Raw genomic sequence first — 19,953 nt, 5'->3', positions numbered from 1 at the left:
CCCCCAGGGGCGCGTCACTTCCGGGATCCGGCGTCACGCGTCAGAGCGCCCCCTAGCCCCGCCCCCTTGCCCACCTAGCTGGGCGGGGCTCAGCGAGCGGGAGCAGGTGGTTGTGATCTGCGCCAAGTGCACCCCGCTGCGCAGAGATAGGCCTCCCAGGTCAAGAGGAGAGCGTCGCAGGGTCACCCGCTGTATAAGTGGAAGGGAAAAAACGTGGTTCACCTGTCTACGCCTCCCGAAGTGCGCTCCTTTTCCAAAGGTTTTGGGAGCTCGCAGGACACAAAATACGGTAATTCATCCAGGCGTGTAGAAACAAAGAGAGGAATATGGTAACGCGCAACTACATTTCCAAGGCCATTCCTTCTGAACACATAAATATGTAATGGGTGTGGGAATCTAGTGATAAAGACGTGAGTAAAATGCCCCCCTCCGTACCGCAATGAAGAAAGAGAGATAAATTTTAAAAGGGAAATATCCTCACTTCATGCTCCCAATCCCTGAAATGGCTCGTTAAAGCGAACCACTCAAAGGAAATATCTCCCTCCCAGTAGGATTTGTTTCCCCTTATTTTTTTTTTTTTTTAAGCCGCCCCCGAGGCATGCGGGATCCTAGTTCCTGGATCAGAGATCGAACCCGCCCCTCTTGCAGTGCAAGTGCGGAGTTCTAACCACTGGACCGCCAGGGTGCTCACGGGCCCAGCCGCTCCGCGGCATATGGGATCCTCCCGGACCGGGTCAGGAACCCGTGTCCCCTGCATCAACAGGCGGACTCTCAACCACTGCGCCATCAGGGAAGCCCTCCTCTTACTTTTGATGACATTAACCAAAGTGACATTAAAAGTCAGATTTGTAAAACCGACCCCAATCTTGAGTCCTCGTGAATTGGGAAAATCATACAATTGCGTAGAATCCGCCTGTTTTTTGTTTGTGGTGCTAGGGCTGTTCCTGGCTCGAAGTAGACGCTCAGTAGTTGTGGAGTTAATACTGCATTGTTTAAATTCTGTTCAAGCTGTATGACTATTTTCTTTCTTTTTAGGTGCTTGAGGAACGGAAGAGAAATGCTGGCAATTCAATGTTAACACAAGCCCGAGGTCTCTGTCCAATTGAACTGTAAGAGGTTGAGTTCCTGCCTGCGTTTGCCCGGTAGCCGCATCCCACAACAAGGGCGAACAACGGGAATTGAGTTTTCTCCTGTCCCCAAACTTTACTCTGAGGAAAGCGGATTAAGGACGGAGTTCACTGACACTGCGTTTTGAGAAAGACGGAAAGGAAAAAGAAGCCCTTCAGTAAACAACAAAGCTCTCCTTTACAAATGCTGGTTTCCCAAGGTGGAAAATCCACAAACTGATTTTCGTGCCCTCAATTTTCCCTCTCCCCACCGCCACCAAATCAGAAGTAAATCGGAGCCCTGAAGTCCTCTAGGCGCGCCTCTAAATGACCCCGCGGAGGAGCGGTATGGGTGATGTCATAGCAGCGCGACGACAGGAAGTAAGCTCCTGGGCTGCGGTGCTGCGCGGAGTTCCGAGCTCCTGAGTCTGACAGCATCGCGATCTCCTCTCCCATCTTCTTCTCGCCGCCATGGATAATGCCTGCGAGTCGCCCACGGAAAAAGGTGGAGAGACAGGGGAGTCAGATGAGACGGCCGCTGCTCCTGGAAGCCCGGGGGTTACTGACGCGGACGGAATCCCGGAGGAAACTGACGGAGACGCAGATGGGGAATTGAAAGAGGCCTCGGCTGAAGAAGGCGAGGTAGGGAGAGATGTGTTGATGAGGCCGGAGGAGTTGTGTCACTGGCTGCTTGACAGGCTTCTTGGTTGGTCCCTCCCAAACTAAGATAGTGACCCTTTGGATCTGCCATCGCGGGGTTGGGGGGAGAGAGGAGACAAAACCTTCAGAGCCGGTTCAGTTCCAGAGACCCAAGCACTGGGTCAGTATTTTTAATCCCTGCCCTTAGGCGTTAAAGCTACTTCTAAGGGAATTTCAAATTGCCTCTTGGTTTTCCTGGTGAGGAAATTGAGGTCAATGCCAATCAACACTGAAACTTAGGGCAAAAGCTAGAACCCAGGATTCCTAGTACCACTTTCACCCCAATATGGTTTCTTAGATATTGCTTAAGTGTAACTTTGTCATTATAGGCTGCGGAGTCGTCAAAGGGAGACTTTGAGGTAGTTACTAATTTAGTCACGTTCTTATTCTCTTCGGACATTTCACTGCTACCAGTGACCTGGGTGCTAATGTCCAAGGGTCTTTATAGCACCAAACCTATCAATTGTGCCATCCCAAGAGTTCAGCAGTGTTGCTCCGCTGAGCATCAGTCAGGATACTAGAATCTCAGCGTTCTCTAGGTTCCATTTCTAAAGGTAGAATCTTGGGGTCTTAGAGCTATAATTCCTGTTTGAATATAAGTGTGAGAGCATGGGTGAAGACATTGAATTAAATGGAAACAGCCTTTCAGAGCATAAAGTTGTATCAAAATATATAAAGTTAAGAACTTTCAGAAAAAGAAAAATGTGACAAAACTACTTTAAGAAGGAACTTTTAAAACAGATCTCAAGGACAGAAAGGATTTAAGTAATAATTAGCTTAGTCCAGTAAAAAGCTCACTACATACAGAAATTTGCACCTAGAAGATAAAAAAAATTTCTGATGCTTGTGAAACACTTTTTTAAATTGATCATATACCAGACCACAAAGAAAAGCATAAATTCTTAAAAGCAGAAATCATAACAGATCATATCCTGTTAGTACAGTGCAATAGAACCTGAAATTAAAAACAAAAATTTCTCCCACTCCCACTCCCTCCAAAAAACTAACACCTGGACATTTTAAACTAGCTTCTAAATAGCCTTTGGATTAAAGAAATTAACAAAGAGAATGCCATGTCAAATCCAATGGGATTTGACCAAAACTTTATTTAAAGAAAAATTCATAACCTTACATATTTTTACTAACAAACAAGAGATACTGAAAATAAGCACCCAGCTCAAGAAACCAGAAAAAGAACAAAATAAACCAGAAGAATGTAGGAGCAAGGAATTAATCAGGATGAAAGTAGGTGTCAATGAATTAGTGCTTTAAAAACATAAACAATAAAATTAAGACCTGGTTATTTGAAATGTAAATGTACAACATTATGAAATAAGAAAGGGCTATAGGCACTGATACGGAGATCTTTAAGCTTTAAGAAAATTTGATGTTCAAGTTTAGAACAAGTAATTTTGAAACTTCAAGAAAAATGGCTCATTTTTAAGGATAATATAAATCACCAAAATTGAAGCACAGAGAAGTTAGAAAATTTGTATATATCAGTAACTAGAGAAGAAGTTGAAAAGGTTGTTAAAGATTTACTGCCTTCGCTCTCAACGTACTTCTCATATTCCTGTATGAGTTTAAATGTGAGCTTTTCTTTAAGGAAACAGAAGTTAAATCTCATTAATGAGGTTTGTTGTATCCTTAGATTCTATATTGTTGGAGGGGATGAAGTTTGGATTTTTTTGGTCATTATTAAACAGTTTTAAACATCTAGTATGAGTAAAACAATGGTAAATATTTATGTGAGGAGAGATAAATAAGAGACAAACCTATCTTCAAAAAGTTGTCAGTCTAGGGGCTTCCCTGTTGGCGCAGTGGTTAAGAATCCGCCTGCCAATGCAGGGGACACGGGTTCGAGCCCTGGTCTGGAAAGATCCCACATGCCGCGGAGGAACTAAGCCCATGTGCCACAGCTACTGAGCCTGCACTCTAGAGCCCGCGAGCCACAACTACTAAGCCCGCGTGCCTAGAGCCCGTGCTCCGCAACAAGAGAAGCCACTGCAATGAGAAACCCGTTCACCGCAACAAGGAGTAGCCCCCAATTGCTGCAACGAGAGAAAGAACGCACACAGCAACAAAGACCCAATGCATCCAAAAATAAATTAATTAAAAGAACTAAAGAATAAATAAAGTTATCAGTCTAGTAATGGGAAGTAAATATTTGCATGATACAGTGGTATTGAAAGATAGGAAGAAAAGAGCCCTACATGTGGGAGAAGCTCACTTCAAAGTCCCAAATTCAAAAAAACACTGCTTTGATGAGAAGGTGCCTCCTTTTTAATATTCTTTCCACATGGAATCATCATCAGTAAAGAGATCTATAGATTTAGACGAAGAAGAGCTGGCTGGGTGGAGAGGACTTTTATGACATCCCCTCTAAAGAATGAGGTCAGGAGAAGAGGATCAGGGGGAGAGTGGTTTTCATGATCCTTGGCACTACATTGCCCTTGTAAACAGATAACTGGAACTAGGATCATAGCTAACCTGGAAAACTGGACTATTTAGTAGGTTTTCTTTCCACAGCTGGGCTGAAAACTCCTTTAGGAGAGACAGGGTAGCTTATATTTGATGGTACAGCCAATGCCTGGAACCAAAAACTACAGAAATAAATGGATTTGTTGTGTTGTAATGAGAAATGATGTCTTCTTACCTTACCCAAGTCTGGGAAGTAGACCAAATATATAAAGGGTTTCTTTTGTCTTCTTAGCTCAAGAGTCAGGATATCTCAGATTTAACAGCAGTTGAAAGGGAAGACTCATCATTACTTACTCCTGCAGCCAAAAAACTGAAAATAGATACCAAAGAAAAGAAAGAGAAGAAGCAGAAAGTGGATGAAGATGAGATTCAAAAGATGCAGTAAGTCACTTTTCTGATCTTTCCCCTTTCAAGGCTCTAACCTGACCACACAAAGTTAATACATTTTTCTTGTCCTTAAATTTTTTTTTTCTTTTTTAAACTCAAAAGAAAATAAAGCACTTAATATTTTATTATGTTATGGTATAGAAAATATAAGTAAAAAGAAAAATATCACCATACCACCAAAATAAACACTGTTAATATTTTGATGTATATTCACCAAGATATTTTCTTTACACATATAAATCTATAAATTAAATTAAAAATTTCAAAGATGTTAAAGACTGTTTGTAACCTGTTTTCTACATTATATATGGTAAATGTTTTCCATGTCATTAATTATACATCTAGGTCATAATTTTCTTCAAAATGGAAATAGATTCATTATGTTTTCTGATTGTAAAAATGGTATGGGTTCATTGCAAATAATTCAGAAAATACAGAAAAATAGAAAAAATAATTACTTATAAATCCACCACCCAGAGTTTACCCAGGGTATATATTTGGGTATATACCTTTTCAGATATATTCTTTAATGTTTGATATATCAGTATATAGCTAAATATTTTCATGTCAGTAAATATGCCCATAAATCATCATTTTTAATGGCCGCATTGTATTCCATTATGTGGATGAACTATGATGTAATCTATTTCTGTAGTTCTGGTTTTTTTTTCTCCTCTTTTGACATTATGATCAACATCTTTGAGCACATCTTTGCATACTTGTCCATTTACTTCCTAAAATAAACTCCTAGAAGGTAATTGATAGTTTAAACAGTATGAACATTTTCAAAGGATTTTCATTTGTATTTCCAGATTCTCCAAAAAGGTTGTTCCACCTCACAGTCTACCAGCATGTATGAGTTTGTGTCCTCCCATCCTCACTAATATCATGCTTTTTAATACTTCTTTATCTGTTTTATGAAAAATGTTAATCTTTCTTTAGTTCATCATTTTAATTTCTTTAGTTAATACTGAAGCTTAATTTTTTTCCTCTCTATATATTGGCCATTGGTATATTTTATAAATTTCCTATTCACTTCCTTTGCTCATTTTCTAAAATTGGTATGGCCATCTTTTAATTTATTTGAAAATTTAACTATATTTTAAGATTATTAACCCTTTTCCATATATTTTATAAAATTTCCCCTTAATCTGTTAATGTTGGAAACTACTGGTTTGAATATAAATTTTCATATTAAATTTTTATCTTTAATGTGAAGTGTAGTGAGGTAGCCTTATGGGGAGAGAGAGCCTAATGCTGAAAACATAACCTGTATAGTGTGATTCAATGACCCAACATTGTTGTTTTTGTTCTTAGTGAAGTAAGAAAGGAACTCGTATTTCACTTATTGTCAAGTTCCGTAAGAGTAGAGATGCTTTCTCTTCATTCCTCATAAACACTAAGCCTAATACTATTGATCCCTTGAAAAATTTATTTTTTAAATATCTGAGACTTGCTTTTATTGACATAATAATATACATCTTAAGTATTCATTCTTATAAGTGAACTTAATTATCTGAATCTTTGTCTAGAATCCTGGTTTCTTCTTTTTCTGAGGAGCAGCTGAACCGTTATGAAATGTATCGCCGGTCAGCTTTCCCTAAGGCAGCCATTAAAAGGGTAAGGATGGACTACCACACTCATTTCCATGAGCTATGAGAACTGAATGAGACTCAAGAGCTGTATCCATTGGCATTTTGAAGTGAGGTGTTAGGCAAGTTGGTGGAACATTTAGGCAGGGAAATAAAAATAGCATGCCCCTCAATAATCTGACCAGTTGTAATTTTGTATTCTAGGGATAGGGTCTCAACAAATAGAATAGGCCATTATATACCTGAATCCTTTTGTTTTACTGGTGTCAATTTCAGATCCAGCCTTTAGTGAACTCTTTCAGTGCAGAGCTCTTATGGGTACTATGTTCCAAAGCCAATCCTTGACTACCTTAATCACAGTCTTTTGTCCTTCTTTCAAGCTGATCCAGTCCATCACTGGTACCTCTGTGTCTCAGAATGTTGTTATTGCTATGTCTGGTATTTCCAAAGTTTTCGTCGGGGAGGTGGTAGAAGAAGGTGAGTGGTGTTGGTCTAAATACTGGATTGAGCCTGTCGTGGTCTTATTTCCAAGAATATCTATAGTGAGGGACTTATTAAGGCACCAGTGGTGGTTTCCATTTACACTATAAAGGGAGCCTTGCATTCAAGAGAGCATGAACATTATTCCTTGAAAATTTCAATACTGGAAGGCCTGGAAACACCTAGGAAATCTGCCCTCCTGATTCCTGTCCTCAGCCCAGGGTGACAGAAGCAGACTCTGTATTTTCCTCCAATGGAGTTTGCTCATTTCTGCTGCCAAAAGTAAAGGTACAAAAAAAAGCAGTCACTGGGGCTGACCAGTGTGGTATGGTGAGTAGTTGTCCCTGATGTTATGATCCCTGGGAACTGCCCCCTGTCCATCAAGTAAAGAACCTGGCTGCTGCCCACTGCTAATTTCTAGCTGGTGAAATACCTATTCTTTTAAGGAGAAGATATGTTTTAAACTGTTGCCTATGATAATACCTGATGTGGGATATACTAAAGCTAACATGATACATTTTATAGCATTCTCTTAAGAAGGGAAAATGTGTTGGTTTATTTCTTTAGCAAGCTTAAGAGAGTTAATGAGAATTACAGGACTCAAAAGGATTGTAATACATAAGCTCTTGTGTGATAATGAAACTCTCTCCTTGCCCTCTGTTTAGCACTGGATGTGTGTGAGAAGTGGGGAGAAATGCCACCGCTACAACCCAAACATATGAGGGAGGCTGTTCGGAGGCTGAAGTCGAAGGGGCAAATTCCCAACTCGAAGCACAAAAAAATCATCTTCTTCTAAACCACAGTCTAGAAGGGCCTGGTACTGAAGGAAGAAGTACTCATTCCAGACTTCCTATTGCATGAGACTCTCTGCACTGGTGCTTTAGTATCTCAGTCCTCGAAGGATTCCATGATGCTTTAATCTCTTCCTCAAAACGCTCATATTCATTATACCTTGAAGGCATGCAGCCTGTTTCATACTTGCCTTGACTAAATCTTGGGACCTCTGAGGGCATTCTGAGGCATTTAACTATTACTGGATAGTTGGAAGAAGAAAGGTTGGTTGATGAACCTTAAGCATCTTCTGGACAGGAATGCTGCTTTCAGAAAGAAAACCCTTCCAAGACGGTTTGACGGTTTCACATTGAAGCCTGAAGTTGCAATGACTTAGGTTGTTTCTTACATTTGGTTTTAAGTAAATGAAACAATCAGAAACTTTTGACTTGTGATACTCTACCGTGAAGGACACGGTGACAGCAGGAGTAGTGGAATAGTCTGTCCTTGTAAACATTTTGGTGAGTGATCATTAAACTGTTTTCCAACTTGCTATGTTTGCATTCATTTTCTGTCTAGCAGGTTGGAGTGGTGGGGAGAAGTTCATCGTTCTTTTTTGGTGTCAGAATAAAACTGGTCTTGGCTTTTTTGTGAAAATTTGAGCCTTCCCCATTTCCTACCAGAACCAATAAAATTTTACCTCATAAAAGAGTACTTAAAGTACTTAAAAACAATGTAAAAACCCGTATGTTTCAATTGCTATAAACAGATATACCAGAACCAATACTGTTTAATAAGTTTAATTTGCTTTTTTCAAGTGGTTCACAGAACCAGTACACTCAAGGTTTGATGAGATACTGCAACATTAATATTTCCCAATACTGACCAATATTCCAGTTCATTGGATACATTCTCATTGTTTTCCTCACGTAGAGGGGAATGGAGTGACCTTTTATTGACAGTGATTAGCAGTAATAAGGCTACTGTAATATAATTGGCAATCTCCAAGAATTCTTTCCTCTCAGTCATTTGGTGTCATAAGGAGAGGGGTTTTGAAGCTGTTCTCTTTTGAAGCTTTCCTGAGCATGTCCTAGTAAAGATTCCAATTCTGTTTAGCACCCTGAGTGGGGGAAACAGCTTGGACACACAAAGTTGGGCAAATACGAATTTTAGTATCTTACGTTAAAACTCACGGCTTTAAACATGTAGTTAGCCAATGGAGAAGACACTTCAGTAGTGTATTCCACAAAGAAATGCTGTAAGACTCAGGCTAAATCTTGACCAAAAACTAATATATTGAAGGGAGAAACAAAAACAGATCTCTTAACTCTCAGAGGGAGCTTTCTAAGTGGTTATAAGAACTATACCTATTGCAATTTGAGATACTGGATATGGCTGAACTTTACAAATAATAAAGAAGGAAGTTCACATCCCAAGTCTAGCCACTTAGCAAAGCCTCACAGTTTAAGGTTATCTGAGAGTGTTTCCCCTTGTATCTGTTGTAAGAGAGGGAGAAAATAATCCCCATTCAACAACAGCTACTATCCATACCTACCCAGAGGTGAATGGGAATATTCCTATTCTAGCAGAAGGTGGGGGAAGATCCTGGGGAAGCCCATAGTCCCTGAAAGGATAGGACATCACACCAGAATCTCTTGAAACAGTAATTACTATGGTAAATCACAAGGCAATGACACAGCTCTTGCAGTTCTCAAATAACCATCCTACTAGCTTGTGTAGCAATGTTGTTTCCATAGTTCTGTGATACTACTGTAACTGTTTTTGCAAGTTTAGGCAAGTATTAACTAGGGGAGAGAAAAAAAAAACAAACCCTTAGTTTAAAGGTTTGGAATGGAAACTTCCCATATCACTATGTTCAAACTATCTCTTCTTTCCACTACCCCCTGAACTAGCCTATGGGGAAACTGATGTAAATGGGTTAAATGGAAGCATTTAAGTTATGGGGTATGTGAGGGGTGGCTTATCCCTTGTATATTCCATAGACAGGAACCATTCCTTTCAGAACCATGAAAAAGGGTACGTAAAGGTTGAGGCCTGTGGCAAAATGAGGGTCAGATTAAATACACGGCAAAAAGCAGCCATCACGAGAATAGAAGAACCTACTCCTTTTGTCCTAAGTCTAATAAACTAGGTTAATTATTCCAGTGAGTTGAAAACAGAATTTGAGATTGATAACCGTCCCTGCAGCTCAGCTAAGAGATTTAAACCAGTCCATATGCACTAAAGCACATATCTAGTATATCTGTGTAAACAGGAACTCTAGACAATCATAGATGATACATAGGTGTAAATGCTTCACAGCTGAAATGGTAATGTGCGGTGGCTGAAGCCTTTTGAGGGAGAGTGGTGCTATCACTCCAGACATTTTCTTGAGGTATTGTTATTTCTTGTTCACAGAGTCTTAGAGCTCCAAGGCAGAAATTGTAAGCAGTCCAAAGGAGCTGATACTACTATGTTTTCCTTCTGCCTTTTTCCTTTACATTTATCCTGAGGACTACCAACAAGGTCACATTTCTTCATTATGAAAGTCATTCTTCCCCCAATGAATAGGAGTATGAAGTTATACAAGATGATTTTTACTAAAATTCTATGGGACATTGACCCCAACCACATTTCCTGAGGCAAGAACTTCAAGACACAATGCCCAAAGCTGTCACATAAGGAAATTCAAATTCTAGGGCTCCATTTGTCACATGGACAGGAGTGCCAGAGAGCCCAGAAACCTGACTGAGCTCTGCTCATTAAAGGGGTGAACCTCAGTGCTTTCCAGATTTGTTTCTATTGCCTCCCACCAAGCACAAGCTTAAAGTGAGGGTGTACCAAGCAATTCTCTGCATGGAGGGACACAGTGGGCAGAAGACGAGGGGAAAGGAAGAGAATCAGAATGTGATTTTATACCAATTCAGGTGAACCTAAGGTTGAATAATTCTATTCTCTGGCTACTGGCTCTCCCTCCTCCCCCTTTAAACACATTAGAAATGCCATACTTGAGAGGAGCAGTGATTCTTTTTGTTCATCATTCTGCCTTTGAAAGAGGCACTTAAGGGGGAGTCTGTGGAGGGATGTAGTTACCCTCTCCGTTGTATATCACCAAATAGCCCTAGTTTTCCATAATTCCTCTTGGAAAACCATCATGCAAGGATTCCTCTTAAACCTTCTGTACCCATACAGTTTCTGCCAGCACCACTTCTTGAACAATGACCTCTAGAAGTTTCTGATTTGCTACGAGAAGTGCTTTCTTTTACCTAAGGCTAATAGGTACGGCCCTAGAGCTAGTATTTTGGGACCTGAAGACCATGTCCCTGCTCTTGACTGAATATCTGATCTAACACTACCCTCAGCTTTCATCTTTCCAGAACTGGAGCCAACATTTTAAAGATGTGTCCACATGTGGAAGTACCTCCACCACCTGATAATTTTTGCTGTTCTCTGGACCTTTACTCTCTTCACCATATACTTTGTAAATAAGGTCACTAGAAGTGCACAGATAATTTAAGACATTACCATGGCCTTGCATGAGGTGCTGTTTTCTGTGTTGGCTCCACGTGCCCTTCCTGATGACGCAGTCGGGCTTTTGGCCACAGCAGCACACTGACCCCTCCTCCCTCTCAGCAATGCTTAGGTTTCTTTCCTGAGTTCTAACAGAGCTCACTGCCTCGCTGGTTGCTGATTCTCCCATAAGTGCATTACTTCACACTCACACAGAACCTCACCTGCCACTTTCCTGAGTATTCGCAGCCCAGTCTGTGAATCTTCTGCAACTTAACTTCTTTTTTTTTCCATTTCTTCTGATTTACCTTTCACTGCCTGGAAGCAGTGACATTTGATTGCACTGTAATATCCCACTTTCAGGTTATTTATAAAATTCTTAAATGAGGTTAAACCAAGCATCAACCCATAGGGAAATTACCCTGTTAACATTCTCTCTAGAAAGGTGTTTATTTTTAAGTCTCTTCGTTGTTTCCTAAGCATGACAGAACATTCCTATAATCTCATAGTAATTGTTGTTTTTAAGATTACCTTAGTGACGAACCACAACAAAAAGTCTGTAAAAGTCTGAGCAAATTAGATCTTGTTCCTTCTTGAACACACTTTTCTTTTTATCCTCAAAAAACTAGAATATACAAGTCAGGCATGATTTCCCATAAAGGAAACCACTTTATCTTTCCTTCAGTAGGTCATGTGTGGCTAAGACTTTAGTGACACTACTAAATCACTATTTTGCCATCTTGCCAATTCACGGTGAGTTAGCTGATGAACTTCTGTCCAACACAGCTTGAAGTATATCACAGAGCAGTATGGATGAAGATGGAGTGTTGGTAAAGAATTTGGTAGTAAAGAAAAAGGGGGAAATAGCTCTTTCATCAGGCAGGGGCAAAACCTAGCTAGGTTGAAGGGTTTTGTTTTGCTTTGTCTTTTACTTAAGTCAAACTAACATGATTTTAAAAAGCCACAGCGATAGAGGGGGGTGAGAGGAAACAGGCTGAGATGTTAATGTTACAGTTTAAAACACATTTTTAGCTCCCAGACAACCAAGTGCTAATGAGAGTGCTGGTAGAAAGTCATAGTGCTGGGAAAGCAGATGCGCCAGGGACCCCGGGGAGACAGGAAATAACCTGTGAGGTGCAGCTGTGGAAGAGAGACAGGACACGGCCAGCAACAGTGGCGCAGAACCAAGCTCCCCTACAGATCCTCACCATGTCATGCCTTCAACCTAGCTCAGGGTGAACAGTTGCTTCTTAAATTTCAAACAAATTGCGTTATAGAAGGGAAAGATGATACAAGTGAGCTGCTACTGTTGTTTACTTCCTACCACAGCATCACAGCGATGAAAGCATCACAGAAAGAAAGCTTAACCCTGAAATATCTGATTGTAATATGAGCCAAGATGACATGAGCTTGGTTTCCTTTCCAAACAAGGCAGAATCCATGTCTCATTTATTCTTGTGCCTCCCCAGGCTCCCGCCTTGCTGGCTATTTCCTGTTCCACTCTACTACCGTGGCCGAAGCTCAGGCCAAGGACTTCTCAGGTCGACTACAGGAAGCTCTGGAACATAGAATCTTTGATGGCTCTGTGGGTGACCAACTGAGGAGATGGGTACTCTGCCTTGTTCACACAGGTGGAGCAAGCAAATGTCTCTGCTATGAAACCAGACGGTGAAATGACCCTACAGTGTTGAGGAGATTCCACCTAGTGTGCAGAGGGCCAAAAGGCTTTATACAGGAAATACGTGATGCCTGAGCCACACACAAAGCTGCCCCCAACTTCCTGGAACGTGGTACTATTTTGCCCTGTCTTCCATCCAAGTCAGAACTGCTAGTAGAAAGGACACCACGAGGAGTGAGTTGAGCATCCTTAGCTGACTTGTCCAACCCTGGATGGTGCCTGTCGCAGGTGGTGCGATTGCTGGTGATCTCCTCCTCTCTCCTTGGCACAGATGGCTGAGCCATTGCTGTCAGAGCTCAAAGAGGGGGTTATATTTCCTAATCTCCTGAAGAAGTTTCTCTTTATCCTGGTTGGCATGAGCCAATGCTTGTTTAGTTTCTATAAGTTCCTTTTGTAGGGTAGGCAGTTCTTGTACCTGAGGAACAATTAGTAATTCACAGTGAATGAATAAGGTAACACACCTTGCAGAAACATCCAGTAAGGGAACGAGGAGTAAGAATTCAAGCAGAACAACCCACAAGTTTGGTCAATGATCAAGAAAACCCAACTAGATATTTCCTAAGAGCCTAAACCCCTCTTCAGAGTTATTCAGTTGCAGGGACAGCAACAGGTGGAAGATGTCATCAGCAACTATTCACCTCCAGCTCCTGACTTACATCCTCTGTTCAGCACTTCTAGAAGCTGCTGCTAGGTGACAGGAGCCCAGACCACCCAGCTGTACCCAGCACAAGCAACCTTTTCAGCCCTCTGAGTTTTACCCGCTTCTGTGATTACAGCCCCTAAGGGTTTATGGGAAAGGTACTGTTCAGTTATATCCTCACCTGTGAACCAAAAGCCTCCCCTGTGGGCACAGGAAACACCTGTTCTTTTGGGGGCTGCCTCTTCTCACTTTTAAGTACTTCGGCTGATGGTCCGTCCTGAGCAGCAGCTGGAAAAAAGTAAAGGTTCTAAATGACAAGCTGCCAGCAACGTGCAGACTATTCCTAGTTGTCACCGATTCCTTTACAGGAGCAAAAAGGCAGAGAAGCCGGGAGGCTGACAAGCCCAACTCACCGCCTATGTGGAACACACCATCGTCACTCCGCTTCAGCACAACATGCTCCACGGCTAGAGTGATGGGGATGGGGCCTGGAGAGGTCGGATAGATGGGGGGGATATCATCCTATAGGAAAGAGAGAAACCACAAGATGCCCCCAACCAGCTCAGAGCAACTTAGGTAACAAGCCATGCTTCTACCATTAGCTGGAAGCACTTTTATGTCAAATGTATGTTCATCCATACATTCTTGTGAGATGTGAGAGGCATGATTGAGTCTCTCCCACTCTAGAGGTGGTGAGACTGAGGACCTGATAACCTAATGGGCTTGCACAGTCATGCTGCATGCCAAGGTCAGGGCTAGAGACAAGATCCCCTCAGTTGAACTCAGGACTCTTTGCCAGCAACACATTTTTATGTACTACTGTAACACTGACAAAGAATGCTAATATGCATTTCCTCACTTGATCCTCATTACATTTTACAGGGACAGGAGAAGAAGTTAACAGCTGTCACTGCCAGAATCCCTTGCCTGACTAAGTCTAGGGTAAAACCCCAAAGTTCCTCTCACCTTTAGAGTGATCCTGGAGTTCAGGAGCTCAATCTGCATGGGAACTACCAGTGGGATCTCCTCATCCTCCAAGAAGGGCCCCAGGCCACTGAGCACCGAAGTGAGCAGCTCAAGGTCACAGCCCTGAAGCAAGAAATGTAGGAAGCCATTCTGTGTGGCCAGAGGGGAATGAACAGCTGCACCAGGCCCCACCTCAAAGCGAAGGCCTACAGCTGGCCTGACGTGGCCAGTCTTCAAAGTTGAGGCTTCCTGAAAGCTTGTGCCTTTGAGAAGAAAGACAGAAGGAAAACATATTAATTAATTACTAGCCAGTGATTGCTCTAAGCACTTTATATATATTTAATATTCCTAACAACCCTGGGCCAGAAGTATTATTATCATTCCCATTTTAGAGATGAAAGAACTACGGCACAGAGAGTAACTTGCCCAAAGTAACACAACTTGTAAGTAGCAAGGATACGACTTGCACGCAGGCAGCCTAACTGCAAAGACTGTGGGCTTGGCTACTTTGCTCTAATGCCTCTCATGACAGAAGGGATGTTAAGGACCAATAAAAAGCTAGTCTTGCTATGAATCAGAGGCACTGGGCTGATGGCCAAGGTAAAGCTCTTAAAACAGAGGACCCTTGGGAATTCCCTGGCGGTCCAGTGGTTAGGACTCGGCGCTTTCACTGCTGTGGCCGAGGTTCAATCCCTGGTCAGGGAACTAAGATCCCGCAAGCCACACAGCACAGCCAAAAACAAACAAGCAAACAGACAAACAGAGGACCCTCAACTCTGCTAAATTTGATCACCTCTTCCTTTCTCCAAGTCTTGGTCTTCTCACCTCTCTCTGAGGAAGCCAAGCGGGATCTATGCTAATTTACTCAAAAGTGCATAAAGAATAATCTTAGGTGTAGTCAAGGCTATGAAACAACTTACATACCTATATAAATGCAAATTGGTACAACCATTCTGGAAAACAAATTGGCATTATCTACTAAGGTTAAAGCTATACCTACCCTAATGACCTAACAATTATTTTCTCAGGAATATAAACCTGGAGAAACTCTCCAACATACATATCAGGAGACATGTACAAGGATGGGCATGTCAAGACAGCCCTATTTGAAATAGCAAAAAAACTGGAAACAACCCAAATGTCTGTTCAGAATAGACTGAAGAATAGTAACTAGAGTAATGGGTACAAGAGATATTTTGGGGGTGATGGTGATGGTTGTAGAACGCTGTAAGCTTACTAATATTTATCAAATTGTGTACTTACAAGGAGTGAATTTCATAGTACGCATAAGCAGTTTTTAAAAAAGCAAAAAGTGGTATATTTCTACAATAGAATATTATATAGTAGTAAAAATGAATAAATTGGAGTTAACAACCTAGAAGAATCTGAAGAATATCATGGTACTTGAAATCACAAAAGAATACAAACTATGATTCCATTTAGAAAAACTTGAAAAACTGCAAAGCTAAATAATACATTGATACAAACACATGCAGAAGAATTGTAAAGCAAGAGAATGAGAAATACAAAATTCAGGACAATGATTCCCTATGATAGGTGAGAGGCAAGAGGAAGGTTCTGGAGAGGGACTCCCGGGGACTTCAAAGTTAATGGTACTGTTCTATTTACTAAACTAGGTAGTGGGTACATGGGTTCATCGTACTGCTGTTATTTTATACCTTATATATATTTTACAAGTATTCTTTAGTATCTACTCAATATTTTTAAAAAAATTTTTAAACAAAGCATGTAGCTTAAGCCCAGATTTTTGCTGTCATCTTTTAAAGTATAAATGATAATTCACATCAAAGGACTGAATCAGAAGTTCCCTGATCAGATATAGCTTGATGTTAGCAGCCTCACAAAGAAGTGGACACAGTCCTCATGTATAAGCATAAGGAGCACCTGGGAGGTGAGGACGCAGACTAGCCTACTGAGTACAAAACCCCAGAAAGAGCTCTGGGAGGCTCCTTGCAAGGAGGCCTCATTAGACTTCTTCCTCCCCCTAATCGCTGCTGGAGAGAAGCGCCAAAGGCTTGGCACTAAGGTAGCTGCCCTTGGAGCACAGTGACAGGAGCAAGTTAAGCTATGGATGCCCCAGAAAAATCCCACCAGCTCTCCTGCAATCCCACCATCCTCACCTGGGCACTGTCGATGAAGGAACTGCCAGAGTCCCATGGTGCCTAGCTGCTGGAGGGTCAGCTCCTCTGCTTGCAGGGCCACAGTCAGGTCCTCACCACGTACCTCAATCCCCAAAGACACCTCATTCACCTTCAGGACCAGAACTGAGACCTGTAAAAGGAGACTCCCTTAGCTGAGTCCCAAGCTTCCAGCTTAGAGCCTACCCTCTGCAGAGAAGAAAATAGAACAGCTGACCAGGTGAAGATGGAGGTCTTCCCCACTGGGTGAGGCTGAACTCTTGGCCTCTGGTGACCCCTGGCCATAACTATCCGCAACAGGGCTCCCTTGAACACCAGCACTGTCTAAGACATTGGGAAGAGATCCTGGAGGAAGAGATTCTCGACCAGACTCTGCATTAAGAAAGATAACAAAAGAATTTGAGAGTCAAAAAATTCTATTCAAATCCAATCTCTAAAAACAGTGACAACTGTAAAAATAAAACATTTATGACACTCATGAGACAACTGGAAATTTGAAGACTAACTAGATATTTAATGAATTTAGGGAATTATTGTTAATTTTTAAAAAGACCTTGGTCACCTTAAAAAAAGTCTGTAAATGGAAGCAAACTAAGTGTCTATGGACGGATAAATGGTTAAACAAAATGTGGTATAAACATACAACAAATAATGGTCTTAAAAAGGAAGGAAATTCTGACACATGCTACATACAACGTAAATGAACCTTAAGGACATTTTATGTGAAATGAAACAAGCCAGTCACGTATGGTTCCATTTATGTGAGGTACCCAGACGGTCAAATTCATAGAGACAGAGAGTAGAATGGTGATTGCCAGGGGCTGGTGGAAGAGGGAATGAGGAGTTATTGTTTAATGGGTATAGAGTTTTGCAAGATGAAAGAGTTCTGGAGATGGATAGTGGTGACGGTTGTGCAATGATTTGAAGGTAATTAATGCTACTAAATTATAGTTTAAAATAGTTAAGATGGTAAATTTTATGTTATGTGTATTTTACCATAATTTTAAAAAAATTTTAAAAATTTGTATTTTCTAGAGATGCATAATGAAAATATTTATGGATAAAATGATATGTTTGGGATTTGCTCCAAAATAATATGGGAGGAAGGGAAGTGGGCAGAAGAATATATAAAACAAGAATGGCCATGAATTCTTAATATCTGAAGCTAGGTAATGGGTATATGAAGGTTCGCTATTTGATTCTATTTTTTTTTTGAGGTACACGGGCCTCTCACTGTTGTGGCCTCTCCTGTTGCAGAGCACAGGCTCCAGACGCGCAGGTTCAGCGGCCATGGCTCACGGGCCCAGCCGCTCCATGGCATGTGGGATCCTCCTGGACCGGGGCACGAACCCGTGCCCCCTGCATCGGCAGGCAGACTCTCAACCACTGCGCCACCAGGAAAGCCCTGATTCTGTCTATTTTTAAATATTTGGATTTTCCCATAAGAAATTAATAATAATAACAAAACAAACATGGATATATACCATCCAGCTTAAGAAACAGTACATTCTCTTTTTATTTTCATTTAGATACTCTTAAGGGGCGATTTTAAAAGTTTTCATTTCAATAAGCTGAAAGAACTAGTGTTAACTCCTAGTGGTGATTAATCTAATGCCTAAAGGTTACTTGTTTTATCATAGACAAAAAGCTCCTAGTTATTTTCCAACAATAAAATACATAGTTTAGGCAAAAAGCAGACAACAAACACACACACCATTGATACAGCCACAGAATTAGTCTTACCGCCACAGCTACATGGCTGTAAGACTAGCGCTCTCTTCTTTGAGTGTTGTTCTGTGATAAAGGTCAAGTACTAATCAATAACCTAGAAGATGTGGGGATAAAGTCAGAGCCACAAATCCACTAAAATTTCTCCTCTTTTGGTTTTTTGATTAAGAAAATGTCTACTTTATCAAATCTCAGCTCCTTTTGCATCCTGCTGGTCTGAATACAGGCATCAGAAAGAACACTCTTGGGGCTCTACAACTCTGCCCAGCTCTGCTTCCACTTACCAGACTCTAAGAGCATCACAAAGCTCTCACTGCCATCACTGTCCACTGAAATCCGGTCTTCAGGGCCACTGTTATCCAATGAGACACCATCAAATGACTGCTGAGATACTGTCCTCTTCATGGAGAAAAATCGGAGTCGGGCAGCACCTCCACCTACAGGGGCTGCCACCCCCTCATCTATCTTGGCCATGGGCTCCCTGTTTAAAAAACAAAAACAAAACCCACAAATGTGGCTTAGGAGGTATGTTGTTCCATTCCTTTGCAATACCCATCCTTTTCAGCCCAGACCGTTATTGTATACATAAACTTTGATGTCAATTATTACCCGCTACAAAACCACTTTTCAACTGCTGGCCTTTCTGAATCCCCATATTCCAGCATTTCAAACTGCATAGGCAGTTCTCCCATATCAAATGTCAAGGTTATTCAGAGTCATCCCATGTACAGAAGAGACCAACTACCTACAGCCCTGGTGCTTGTGAATGGTACCTGAAACCCATGTTCATTCCTCAAGTACTTACTGAATAACCTCTGCATACAAGGCACCGGGCAGTGGTGGGGAGTGATGAATAAGACATCCCCGGTCCTCAAAGAATGTACATTCTATCAGGAGAGAGGAGACTTATACACAAATAACCTTATATGGTAGTAAGTCACACACACCGTAAGAGGGACAGGGATACAAGCCAAAGGCTAGGCAATACCAAAGAGGGGAAAGGATGAAGAGAACGGCTCTGTGGAAAGAGATTATGTTTGAGGTGGTCCTTGAAGGACTGTGAAAGAGATGATGAAGAGGGCCTTCCATGGGGAAGGAACAGCATGAGCAAAGGCATGGAGCCAGAAAACGAAATGTACCTTTGGAGACTAGTAAAGAGCTCAGCTCAGCTGGAGCGTAAGTTTTGTCGGGGGAGAGCAATAGAAGATAAAGTTAGAAAGGTTTCTTTAAAGAAACCTTTAAAGACCTTATGTGCCCACCCTCTGATTTTATTTATAGGTGAAGAAACTGACTCAGTCCCAGTTAAAGGTAGAATTAAGAAGAACCCAAGTCTCCTAACTTCTTGCTAAGTGCCTTTTTCACTTTACCACATGAGTGGCAGCCACATTATAGAAAACCCTGGACAAAAGATAATGCATGAAAGTGCTCTGAAAACTGTGAAGTGCAGGAGGCATACAGGAAATCTCTGTACTGTCTACTCAATATTGCTGTGAAACTAAAACTGCTCTAGAAAATAGTCTATTTTTAAAAACTGTAAAGTGCCATATGGATATATCATAATAACTGATTATGCCACACTAAGAAGTTCAAACTCAATTCAGGGAGAATAAAGAAAAAGCCAGAAGGCTTTAGAAAAGGGAAATAACAAGATCATACCTGTGGTTTAAGAAGTTTGACCTGGGACTTCCCTGGTGGCGCAGTGGTCGAGAATCTGCCTGCAAATGCAGGGGACATGGATTCGAGCCCCGATCTGGGA

General features: G+C 41.4%; 2 protein-coding genes across 4 annotated transcripts in view; one reads left to right on the top strand and one right to left on the bottom strand.

Annotated features, from left to right (window-relative positions):
• Window positions 1-1,035: 1,035 nt before the first annotated feature.
• Window positions 1,036-8,071, top strand: TAF11 (TATA-box binding protein associated factor 11). 2 transcript variants are annotated; one of them, XM_024765956.1, is made up of 5 exons: window positions 1,056-1,748; window positions 4,519-4,667; window positions 6,206-6,293; window positions 6,646-6,742; window positions 7,411-8,071. In XM_024765956.1, exons 1-5 carry the CDS (start codon window positions 1,578-1,580, stop codon window positions 7,539-7,541), a joined length of 636 nt encoding a protein of 211 aa, XP_024621724.1. In that variant the 5' UTR covers window positions 1,056-1,577; the 3' UTR covers window positions 7,542-8,071. The 2 variants fall into 2 exon arrangements, with proteins under 2 accessions (XP_024621725.1, XP_024621724.1); XM_024765957.1 differs by lacking the exon at window positions 6,646-6,742 and having other exon boundaries at window positions 1,036-1,748; window positions 7,411-7,467.
• Window positions 8,072-8,300: 229 nt separating this feature from the next.
• Window positions 8,301-19,953, bottom strand: part of BLTP3A (bridge-like lipid transfer protein family member 3A) — a 53,998-nt gene continuing 42,345 nt past the window's right edge. For both annotated transcript variants that reach the window (XM_024765953.1, XM_024765954.1), the window contains 7 exons: window positions 18,482-18,678; window positions 16,687-16,841; window positions 16,452-16,602; window positions 14,311-14,573; window positions 13,758-13,866; window positions 13,526-13,632; window positions 8,301-13,119 (listed from right to left, as the gene is read on the bottom strand). In XM_024765953.1, coding sequence (XP_024621721.1) covers window positions 12,994-13,119; window positions 13,526-13,632; window positions 13,758-13,866; window positions 14,311-14,573; window positions 16,452-16,602; window positions 16,687-16,841; window positions 18,482-18,678 — 1,108 coding nt within the window. In that variant the 3' untranslated portion in view covers window positions 8,301-12,993. The remainder of the gene's footprint in view (window positions 13,120-13,525; window positions 13,633-13,757; window positions 13,867-14,310; window positions 14,574-16,451; window positions 16,603-16,686; window positions 16,842-18,481; window positions 18,679-19,953) is intronic.

The sequence above is a fragment of the Neophocaena asiaeorientalis genome, unplaced genomic scaffold, assembly GCF_003031525.2.
Source record: "Neophocaena asiaeorientalis asiaeorientalis breed wild unplaced genomic scaffold, Neophocaena_asiaeorientalis_V1.1 scaffold46, whole genome shotgun sequence".
NCBI lineage: Eukaryota > Metazoa > Chordata > Mammalia > Artiodactyla > Phocoenidae > Neophocaena > Neophocaena asiaeorientalis.
Note: the sequence above shows the minus strand (reverse complement) of the source record. Positions and strands in the feature narration are given on the sequence as shown.

Excerpts from the sequence above, each read along its gene's own strand:
- TAF11 (XM_024765956.1), top strand. The coding sequence starts at position 1,578 with ATGGATAATGCCTGCGAGTCGCCCACGGAAAAAGGTGGAGAGACAGGG. Across the intron at positions 4,668-6,205 it reads GATGAGATTCAAAAGATGCA|AATCCTGGTTTCTTCTTTTT; the intron begins GTAAGTCACTTT and ends ATCTTTGTCTAG. Across the intron at positions 6,743-7,410 it reads CGGGGAGGTGGTAGAAGAAG|CACTGGATGTGTGTGAGAAG; the intron begins GTGAGTGGTGTT and ends CCCTCTGTTTAG.